Here is a 12352-nt window from a genome sequence, read left to right as displayed (position 1 = left end):
CAATAATCCTTGGTTGCGCTTGAATCTTTTTCGTCGATGAATGTTCAAGTTCTATGCTGCTGCAATGTTGGAAAATGTTGGAAAATCTGTTTTAGAGAGACCTCGTCATCATCGCTGACGCACATCACGTTCTAGTCAACTGCCATTGTTGTAAAGTTGCAGACGACACTATGGTCACGCGACCGGGCACTTTCGAAATTTGGTCTGAACTATTTCCCTAGGGAAAAAGCTTTTCAAAAAATACCCTTTACGGCACTTTTGTCGATTCAATGTGGACCAGACGTATCTGTTTTCTCGTCACGTGAAATATTCTGTCGAATCGCGACACGGAATGAGCGTGTGGTGTGTTATAAATACATATAAGTACACACACCTTTGCTGCTAAGATGTAAGTAAGCTGAGCCTCCATCGAAGGAAACACTCTGGTAGGCCCCGGGAGAAGACCGCATGGTCTCGTATTCTGTTTTGCGGGACTTCTCTTGTTGACCGCCGATTCCTTCCAAACGTCGTCTATGCGGCACACCACGAAGTAGATGACAACACCTACCGCGAAGAGTACCAGAAAGATGACACCGACGGCGATAGCGATGATCCAGGCCTCGATGGGTAACTTCGTATCTTCATAGTCAATGTAACCGATTAGGTAACGGCTGTCGCCTACCCCGACTTGTACCTACGCGAAAACAATCAAACGTCGACTCATTTGAGGGTGTTATTGACCAGAGTATACAAGTTCAGTAAAACATTCAAATGGGCTAAGAGGAAATGTCTCACATGTGTTTGGTCGATCGCTTTCATTCGTGACAGATTTCATCGACGAGGGAACGTGAGATATTCCATTCTTACGTTACATCGATACTTGAGGAGAGATTGTGATTACTGTATTTTCATAGTGCAGAGCAGCTTTCCAATACCTTTCCTTCATTTACATTGTTCCGCCAACAAAGTAATACAATTAATCCACATTGACAGTTACGCCAGCCAAATCCAAACTGACAAAATACCGAGTCCCGACATAAACAGTCTATACTTAGTCTATACTTTCTAAACAAACTTACTGCTTTCTTTACAACTCAAATAACACGATTGGAACTAATTTGGGATAATTGGATTTTTATATTTTTGTGATTTCTCAAAAGTGTTAGGTGCAAGATAGTTGAATGTTGCAATAAATCACTCATAAAACAAGTGTGTAATGTAAAAAGAAAAGCAGATGAGATTACATTTGTAGATGAAATCGGCATTACTTCACCATCCAATTATCCCAAATTAGATCCAATCGTGTTAAATATGGTTATCCCCAGTATTCGTCGCAACGAAATAAACTCATCCTGACTTAGATGCAGTTTTTACATGGAAAAAATACGCATCTCAGCAGTGGCCAGGGGTTCATATTGCCATTATAAGGCTGCACCGCAACACACCTGTATGGCATAGTACATAATTCATATCATCCTCAATTGAAATCGACCTGCTTACAGACATATCTGCGAAACTGTTCAAGACATGAAAAGTCATGAGAGAATGGCAACCCAGTAGCCATATCGGATCATATCATGACACAAGTTGTCGAACACATATTCATTATAGTTCAACGTCCTTTCTATAAAGTTTAGAGACATCTGTTCATAAATACCTGTGTCCGAGCAATTTTGAATCTGAACATGAAAAGTAACACAAGAAAATGACTGTCTGGCAGCCATATTGGACCTAACCGCAACGAAACTTTCCTTGCCTATGTATGTCATGGTAGATTATCGTTCTACCAGCTTTTGATGAGTTTTAATCGCGCATATCTGCGTAATGGATCTGGACGGCCACATTGGCTTTTATCGCTATGTTACGGCAAGAACGTTAGGCAATAAATTAGATTAATCTCAGATACTCACCAAAACATGAGGAAAACCGTGGCTCTCCAAGTACTCGCTTCTCACTGGCGGTTCACTTGATGGCGGTGTACATGTCAATTGTGTGCGATAGAGGGAAATAATCGGAGTGCAGTAGGCAAGTCCTACCTCGATAGTTATGTCGTTTCTTGTGGCACCACAATCTAGTCTTTCGCCCTGGATGGGAAGGGTTTAAAAGCATCATTAACGAACGTTGTCAATGTTAGGGTTGGTTATGCATATTTAGCTCATCTCGCATGCTGTGATTTTTCACAATTCGTTCAGGCTTATATTGATTTGATCTGTGATGTGTTGTTTGTATAAGTTTCAAACGTTATTGCTGTACCTTAATTACAAGAAAGTCATTTTCGCCAGGATTGTAAAAGATGATATTCCCTGCGCCACCAAACATGTAATACACGGGGTCTCTGGCCACTGTAATGGTGGTGTATTTAGCGTCCAAATGATCTTGGATAACAGACGGTAGCCATTCCTGAACATTGTCAAGTACAAATCCGATTCTAAATTCTACAGACTCTCCTGATGACGTTGTGGTAATCTCGTTACATTCATTATCACTGTTGTCAATGCTTCTTCTACCTCTGGTGCCATTAAGCAAACCTGAGATTACGATTGTCGGTGAAGGGCACGCCATAAACGTTGAATTCTTTACCTTGCATTCCTAGTGACAGAGCAAAGATTTACACAATAACAGCTATAGTTGTCGATGCATATTTACACATACATACATACATACATACATACATACATACATACATACATACATACATACATACATACATACATACATACATACATACATACATACATACATACATACGTTCATTTGCAACAGCAATGGATTATTTTTTGGCACTTAATCTCTATTAACTTTCAAGAAAACGTAACACGAAAGGTAAACTCTGTCATTTAAGCCTTAATTTAATAATGTTATATTAAATGACACCGACTGTAATCAAGTTTAGTTCTAAGGAGACTTTATTAACCATCTACTTCTAAGCTAATAATCTAATCTCTCTTGGGGAGCGTTCAGTTATTACGGCCGGGGTATAGGCCGGCAAAATAAGGGGGGTCACCTTAAATTTGGAAACTGCGAAGGGGGGTCCATATCTTTTTCAAACAGCTCAGAGGGGGTCACTTAATTTTCATCAGTATGTTTCCCTTCAAAAAGCAGTTTCAGTGTTCAGAAATATTCTGGGAGATAAAAATGATCCGCTGCATGATTTCATTCTCTGAAGTCATTTAACTGTAAACCTGAACAAAAGTATAATTATCTGTCACATGAACATCTTGCCTTGGCAACTCTGAGGCTTGTCTTATTGTAAATCAAGCTCACTGAGGGCAATGAACAATTGCCATTACTTAAATATTAGAGATATAGCAAGTTTTGTCGGGGAAAATATTTAACAGTTACCTGTAGACTACTTGTACCATGAAAAGTGAAATTACACTTTTAGGTGAAATTCCAATATCATAATTGTTGTCAACATCAGAACTTTCAAATACCCTATTTGAATCAAGTACATTTGTATCAATTGTCAAATACCTATAAAAGCAAAGATTAAGTTAGTTTAGCATTGTAAAAAAATTATTCGTAGTTTCCTCAAATAATACCATGTATAGTGAATCAACATTTCGGTGAAATTCCAAAATCCAATTTCTTGCACACATATCAACTTTTAAACATCCTAGTCTAACTAAGTAATTTAAAATGAATTATCAAACGTCTGTAAATATACAGATTTAGCTATTTTTGAATTGGAAAAAAGTATTCATAGTTTCTTCATAGAATACCATGCATAGTGAATCAACATTTCAGTGAAATTCTAAAATCCAATTTCTCGCATGCATATCCATTTGTTAACACCCTATTTCTCGCATGCATATCCATTTGTTAACACCCTAGTCTAATCAAGTACATTGATATGAATAATCGAGAGTACATAAATACACAGATTTAACTAGTTTTGTATTGGAAACAAGTTATTCTTAGTTTCCTCATAGACTCCCACGTACAGTGAATCTTCATTTCAGTGAAATCCCAAAATCCAATTTCTGGCACACATATCCATTTGTAACCATCCTAGTCTAATCAATTACATTAATATGAATAATTGCGAGGAAATAAATAAATTACACAGATTTAACTACTTTTTCATGGGAAAAATTATTCATAGTTTCCTTATAGACTCCCATGTATAGTGGATAAACATTTTCAGTGAAATTCCAAAGTCAGATTTCTTGTACACATAATATGCACCTTTAACCATCATATTCTAATCAAGTACTATTATGTTAATTATCCAACATCTGTATATGCACAAGTATAGCAAGATTTCATTGGAAAAAAATATTCACAATTTGATCATAGACTCCCTTGTATAGTGAATGAACATTTTTGGTGAAAGTTGAAGTCAAATTATTTGCACACATACTTGTTGCAACAACCATATTCCAATTATTATAAGTACATTTATGTCAATTATCAAATGTCTATAAATGCATAGATATTAGTTTTGTATTGAAAAAGTATTACATAGTTTTCTCATAGAATACCATATATAGTGAAACAAAATTATCAACAGCTGATTATCAATTATATCCAAATATCAAAATTTTGTACACAAATGCTTGCGTAAAAATATTGCGATCCACCTGTAATTTCTGTCCAATCCTTTTGAGGGGTGATTTCAAAATTATAGCAAGTCAGAAGGGGAAATTTGATCACTAACACCTCGTGAGTTTGTAAGAAGGGGGTCGTTTGAAAAAATCTGAGAAATTAATCTTTTTTTGGATTCAATCGTCCCCCGGGTGTTTGTGTGTGAAGGTTTACTCAAGCAATGAGGGGGTCATGAAATTTTTGTCATCTTAAAAGGGGGTCATCAATTTTTTGGTGCAATGGGTAAGGGGGTTCACTTATATTATTTTGACTGATGCGCAGGAAGAATTTGCCGACCCATCCTTACCATAATAACTGAACGCTCCCTTAGTAAAAGCAATAGAGATATATTGTATCAAAAGCGGTAAGCAATAAGTCAAAAGAGCCCACAACGCAGTACTATGAGAATAAAAGGGACACAAATTATAACCTAAATTATAACCTAAAACAATGCATTATTCAAACCTTCAAAATCAGACTGGTGTAATAATTCATGCAATAATAAAGCCATTTAAATAATCTCGTATACTGCGGATGCCCTTTTTTCCAGACATCCGACGAAAGGCCTGTGAGTTATACTATGAACTTATACTAAGGGCACTCCTTTGTCCCTAAAAGGTAATCATGTGCACATGTCATACAAGTATGTTGGTTTCTTTGAGTTGGCAAAGGTCCATTACGGACCAGTACACTTCAAATTGGAAGGGTAGATGCGAACTGACAATAGACAAACTTTAAATCATCCTGGAAATAAATGAATCGGGTTTTATTGATTTGATAGTATTCTGTAAAGTTTGATGCGTAGAAGAGGCAGCTTTGGCAAAATCATAAACTGCTAAGCTGGGTGGCCTTCTACAATCGTCAATAAGACGGACATTAGCCGCCGTAGGTTTTTGAACTGCACCTATGGCACTTATAGTGTGAGGTTTATCAGTAGCTACACTATATAGCTCCATTCACGAATTTCGGTCAAACTGTTTCTCTACCGCATGGTTACTATCACTCTAGTGGCGGAACCATTGTTATCTACCGCTAGTTGGGCAACAACATTTTTACAATCGGTAATGTGAAAGCCGTTCTTGATGCCATCAAGGCAAAATCCCCATCAGGTCAGTGGGGGAAATCTCACGGATCCAGGCTTCATCATTTTAAGCATGGGGGTGAAATGGAAGGTCAGGCAGCGACTTAGCTTTTTGTCGCATTCTGTGGGCCAGGTTTCTCAGATTGGTAAGATAACTTCGGGTGTGACTTACAATATTGCAAACATACATGAGCACGCGTGCACTTACTACCAAGTTCAATGTACCATTGTCTTTGCTAATGCATAAAACAATATGGATATTTGTCTCCCTGCTGAACCGCTAATCGGTCTCTTAGTCGTACCATTGCTTGGTGGCTGGACATCATTTGTCGATAGAGCTCCGAAGAAGCCAAGCTGAAGTTTGTGGTGGTATTCGTCCTTCCTAACAGAGGACACGGTCGAGGCAAAGTAAAAAACATGAAAAGTTTGTGACCTAGGCGGACTCCTTGAGTGAAATCATATAATCTACAGTAATCGAGGCCGCCATCTTGGAACGATTTTCCAACTCGATTGCAAACGAACTCAAAGTAGTTTTCATGGTCTAAATCGGCCAAAAGGACCAATTCCAATGCTTACAAAGTCTTCCAGTTTCATTACGTAACAGCGGCCATGGTAACAAAACTGTTCATACGAAGGATAGCATGTAATAACATATCCAAAGATAAGCCATTCCATTCTTGCTCTTTTACATTAGACATGATACCACAAAGAGCATTCAGGTTATCAGGTGCAAATTGTGATGTAGCTGCGATGTTTACATCACTTTTATCAATGTCTCCCACAAACGTGATCAGTGAAGATGGTTCAGGCGTTAGCGCTAATTTTATCTAAGTGTTGGGGCTGTGGGGGAAATGGTTAAAACACACAGGTGCAGCTATGACGGTACATTAAGAAAAATGAGACAAACACGAGGTTTGGTTGAGATCAATGGTGACATACTTTACACATGTATGTTTCCAAGCAAATACTCATACCCAATATGTTAGTAATACATTTAAATACAATACTAAATAAAGTCGTAGAAAGTTTACATCTCATCCTAATGCTTTTATGTCCAAATCGGTATTTCAAAGGATATGTGCATATTTGCAAAAGTTCAGTATATATTAAAATAAGTGACAAGTTCAAGCTCTCAAGTATTAGCATATGATAGAACATTGCCCTGGTGTCGTTTGACTGATTTAGTCAAAACATATAATGCTATACTTTTTTAAAGTATCAAACTATAGAGTATGGCATCCACATTGCATATAATTACAAAACGTTGTCCTTATTGCTTACTTAGAGTCGTGTATTAGCGATGGCTTTGATCATGAAGAAGTCCTTGAAACAAGATGTTCACCTTGTGGTGATATTTGGTGGCATGCAGCACTAGATTGCACCTTAGGTGGCCCTACAGATCAAGCTCTCTTTATGTTAAATGTCATGATCTCTATCGGTACTTCTCTGAAAAAAACTTGCACATTGTATCATTCTGCTTATTAGTCACAGTCTGTCAATTTCATTTAAATCCAGTATGTCACTCTTTGTTACGTCGTCGAACCGAATATGGACAAGCAGACATAAGCACACACGTTTGGATAGCGATACGACATACACCAACGAATTTGCACACCAGATCCCATGCAATACGTATAACAAACAGATGACGCCGTGTGGTATCCTGTAGTCTTTCTCTAGAGAGGGAGAGAGTACTCACCTTTCCAAACACTAACTTTGCACCGACGCTAATCTTGCATCATATGCAAATGTTTTCACATTTTGTATGATTCAGAGTTTTCTTTGAAACATGCAGTTAGGGGGCACGCTTGCGTCGCACACAATAGTGCTTATACTCAGACACTTGTGTGCCGTTATCGACCCTTGCCATGAAGTATATTGTTATATTATTCCTCCTCAAGAGGTGACCCCACTCTCTGTCGGTCTGTTCTGTTTTTCTCTACATTTGTAAGGCTTTATTACGTACTTACAACAAATCGAAGTTCTTAAGTTTCTACTTACTGTCTCAAGTTTGTCGTCAGCAGTTCCATTAACGTACACGACGACGACAAATAAAGGTCTGGCGATGGAATCCAGATTAGTACCCTTGACATACTGGAACTCGCCTCCCCTGTTAAATAAAATGAATCATTATGTATTGTTGTATTCCATGTCGCAAGTTAAAACATTAAACTCGTATTTTTTCAAGTTGATATGCAAATTAGCAAAAGCGAAAGTAATCCCTGTTTTTATTTACATAAAAGTAACATCTGACGTTTGTTCCCCATTTCATTCAAATGACGTCAAAGGGATACTTCTTATACCAAATTCTGCGCATTTTTACATACAATGTGTTCAAAATCGTAATTTACCGGATTGATACCAAACTGGCAAACTAATATCTTTTATCAGGTCTAATGTATGATTATTGAGTATGCAAATTGTAATAAACAAGGTCTTTTCGTTAACATAACTTCAGTATCCCTCAAAATGCTGCGCGAGGTCATGGGATTCTGTCATATTGACTCAATGCGAAATTTACTTGATATTGAATATTGCTGTAATAGAAACAATCTGTCACCAATCAGACAAAACAACTCTAGAGCGATATATTGGTCAGAGAAAAAATGTGACTGTGAATTTAGACAAAGTCGAAGATTGACACAAATTTTCAGTAAGGTAATGTAAACTTTGATTTCTGAAAATGCTTCCAGCCACAGATATTTCCCCCTCAAAATAACATTGTGTTCAGATATTTGTTGTATTGAATCAATCGTCATTTGCCAAGACGTGCACTTACCCGACAAACGTCCTAAGCGGAAAAATAGAGTCGATAAATGGATTCTCGGTGTAGGTGAACCGCCGGAGTGATGCCAGAGTAAAGTCGTCGTACAAGTTGATAAAGACGAGTGATTGTGTAGGCTTAGCTACTTCAGGCGTTAAACAAACCAACCGTTCGTCAGTGGAGTAATCCCTGTTAACGAGAAACTCCCAAAGTAATTGGTAGAATAAGCAGAAAATTAGTGACAACACATTTCCAACCCTTTGTTCTTTTGACAAGATGAGTGAAATCGCCACCAAAGTGTTTGAGAAAGGGCCCCGAAAAGATACATGAAGCCTACGTCTCACGGGCGACTAAAATATACCAAACGTCCCAACGCGAGTGCATCTATACAATGCTGACGTTCTATTACAACAACTGTACGGACGAGTTGAAAAGGACAGTAGTGAACAAGGAAACCTCTACGTACTACAGAGTGTGCACATATCGGTGAAATAGTGAAAGATATAATATATACCTATAGAAACGTATTTATTGAGTAATGCAAATTCAGATGTTGATGGCATGCAAAATTAATAATTATCCCTCTATATTGAAAGGACATTTCATGGGGTTTTTTTATTTGAATAAAACCCTAACTTATGACTCGAACATAACCGTTTGTGCGATTCTAAATTTCTCTCGCTATATTTGACAAATGCTCTCCTAGGGACACAAGGGTTGATCGTCTTTAATTGTCATTATTGTCAGTAAATATTCAATAGCCGTTTAACTGACATTATTAGCTCGCACGTCCTCCCAGCGATGACAACGTCGTGATAATTTCCGGACAGAAGATGAGTTCCCGATATTTCAAGCAATGTTCCTCCAGCTTGTGGTCCTTTGAGAGGTGAAAAACTTTTGAAAGTCGGAACCTGGAAAGAAATTCACTCTCTGTAATGTTTTTCGTCGATAATCAAATGACAGCCAATTGTAATATGATTATATAATATTTTTTATTTCTTAAATTGTAGGTTGTATGAAATCTGATGTGCGACCGCAATACTACTCGATAGCATTCTTTATCTAAATATGTTGTCGGGTTGCCATGTCCTTCAAAGTGTAGGAAATAACTTCCGATCGTTTTGTAATTCGTCGTGTCACATAAGAATCGTAAAAGAGCAATACCATGAGAGAATATCCGGAAAATGGACTTGACCCATGGATAACTAACGGTAATTAGTGATTATAGCATTACAACTTGTGTGCATAACCTCAGTATTTTGCACCTCTAGTCTTACATTCTGGAAGAAATCCACTTCCAAAGACGCCATACTCCCGATGGCCATCACATCATAGGCTCTCAAGCAATATACTAGAGCTGTCTGTAAATTGACTCTTTTCTCTAAAATAATTTCAAAACATGTGCGCTTCAAAACATGTGCGCTTAATTTAACTAGTAACGATCAACACCACTGGCAATATTCGTCAAAATTCATAACTAAATAAATGCGAGGTATACGTAGTTAATAGAATGAAAATTGCCAACTATTTGGCATGAAATTGTAGCATGTCTTTCAGGAAAATTATGTTAGTTTCTTAAAATTTGATGGAATCATCTTTTGTATGCAAGTTCAATTGAAAATATCATGAAACATACATACTAGCGATTAACTGAAATACAACTTCTTTATTCTTTAACAAGTGTCACATTCATTCAAATTTTAAAAGCAATATGCGATCCATTGGGTTCCTTCAATATTCAACTTACGACAAACTCGATCTCCTCTGTCGAATTGAGCCAAAGTGTAGCAGGTCTAATTTTGGAGTCCGTGTATTGTACTGACACGATCCCTTGCTCTTCTGGTATTTCCGATGAACTGACATTACACTGCAAGCTGTAAAGCAGACAATACACGAATATTCTACATCATAGGAAAAGAGGCTACAGCTGTTTATCATTTCAGTTTGGTTCTACAAGCATTTAAGAACTGAAAAATTGGACTGAAATTTACTGTCCAATAAAGTCTGGAAATAGTCCTATTGCTAAAGCCTACGACTTACACATATCACATACTTCTTAGTAAGGGAATAGGTACTTTCTAGGCCAGGTCATCACTGACTAGCAATCCACTGTCAGGTACCTGGCTATGCAGTGGTTATACTAAGTACTCTGTGAGGGTCACATGGTGTTCACGTGACTGGATACCGCTGATGTAGTGGTGATTAAAAATGTGCAACTCTGAACTTAATATACTTGGACAGACATAGTACACTCTAACCATGCAGTCATAACGTAGTATGGCTACATCAGTGCTATGCACACGTGCAAATTATCACATAAGTGAAAAATATGTTCTATGAATTATAATTATGGCAAGCAATTTTGGACTTGGAACACCTTTGAATCCAGAGCTTGATGAGCTTGGTGATGTACAAATTAATCAGGACATAAAGACTCGGGTAAATAATAATAAGGATAATATATCACAACATAGACGTGCAGTTATTCTTGGCTTCATCAAAGAACGCCAGATCATTTTTTCAGAAGACTGGATGCTATTGATGTGTTTCAGAATGCAGAAGACGAAGAACACGTTTATCTTTGCAAAAATAATGGTTACTTTGTTTAATCCATGAGAAAGGAAATATGTTTGTTTTCAAAGCAAACGGGACATTGTACAGCCCTTTGTGGAGTTGTGGTCATAGTACTGACAGAGCCCACCCACATTAAGACTAGTATGTTAGCCTTGACGGAGTACTAAATCAGTGCAGACTTTTAACCACAACTGGATCACGTGATCACCATGTGACCCTGATGGAATACTGCGTTGTCACTGAGTGTCATGTCACGTAATAGTGTTTAGCCTGTCAGTGGTCAACTATAAAGTACCATATCCCTCTACTCTACTTTCAATCTGTCAAGCTTGGATTCACGACTTTAAAGGGACCCTTAGAAAGAAGGATTGTAACATCTTTGATGAAACTGTATGGCAGATATTGGAATTTATATCCCATCAACTTTTCTAATATTCCTCACTTTCACTCTCATTGAGCAGTCAAGTAGCTTTTCCGGACAACTAGTTTGATTTTTAAATTGTCGGCCAAGCTTGACAGGTCCAGTACGCTAGTTGGTGATTCTTACTCAGGCAAGGGACCTTGTTCGAACATTGCTATATTTTTGTTAAAGTAGGTCCTCTCATACATGGTATGGACCCTTCGTATCTTAAACCTATTAATTGTGTCCTCTTGTATACATTTTATTGGTGGATTTGTTTTAACGTTACATTTTCGTAAGACTTAATGGTGTAGACATGTATGGCCACGCAGTACTGACGTGAAATACGTGAAATACACACAAAGCTTCTTCAAGGAAAGCTAATACCCTACCTGTAATTCCATACATCCGGCAAAATGTCGAATTTAAAGCTCTGATCCTGAATGAAGTACGTTATCGGACATATGAGATGGTTGCTGATATACACAGACAGTACAGCGTCGGTAACATTTAGTGCCTTCTCTGTTGTAACGTATATAAGCATCTTTGTAGTACTAATGCGTAGACCGGATCGTGGAGAAAACTGTGATAGCAAAAGGCAAATGGACACTGTAGGATGATTCGTTTCTGATTACGCACAAAATAAACAACGCGTAAAGAAAGTAAATTCATTCATTCAGACCCACGTGATCTGATCAACGACAATTCATGATGAACGTTGTTCCGATGTTCTGCAAATGAGACCCGTAACATATTTAAATGTATCGTTTCTTAATAAAGTTTAAACATCTAAATCTCCCCCTGCAGATTGAACAAATTAACCTGTATGATCTATTGCAATATCACAACAGATATTAGGCTCATCCTAAAACTTTACGGGCATGAAGGCAATACAACTGATTAATTGTTTGCTTGAAATTGCATAGTAACCCCATTATTATCACCCTGATAATCATTCAATGACAAT

The 12352-nt window shown here is 37.6% G+C and overlaps 1 protein-coding gene across 1 annotated transcript in view; it reads right to left on the bottom strand.

Moving 5' to 3' along the window:
- LOC139135425 (plexin-2-like) overlaps positions 1 to 12352 on the bottom strand; it is a 126518-nt gene that overhangs the window by 93219 nt on the left and 20947 nt on the right. The window contains exons 7-14 of the mRNA XM_070702805.1: positions 11778 to 11968; positions 10159 to 10285; positions 9186 to 9322; positions 8427 to 8600; positions 7649 to 7757; positions 2233 to 2568; positions 1890 to 2063; positions 374 to 673 (exon numbers count right to left, since the gene is read on the bottom strand). Coding sequence (XP_070558906.1) covers positions 374 to 673; positions 1890 to 2063; positions 2233 to 2568; positions 7649 to 7757; positions 8427 to 8600; positions 9186 to 9322; positions 10159 to 10285; positions 11778 to 11968 — 1548 coding nt within the window. The remainder of the gene's footprint in view (positions 1 to 373; positions 674 to 1889; positions 2064 to 2232; positions 2569 to 7648; positions 7758 to 8426; positions 8601 to 9185; positions 9323 to 10158; positions 10286 to 11777; positions 11969 to 12352) is intronic.

The sequence above is a fragment of the Ptychodera flava genome, chromosome 6 (assembly GCF_041260155.1).
Source record: "Ptychodera flava strain L36383 chromosome 6, AS_Pfla_20210202, whole genome shotgun sequence".
NCBI classification, from domain to species: Eukaryota; Metazoa; Hemichordata; class Enteropneusta; family Ptychoderidae; genus Ptychodera; species Ptychodera flava.
This window is presented reverse-complemented; position numbering and strand designations above follow the sequence as displayed.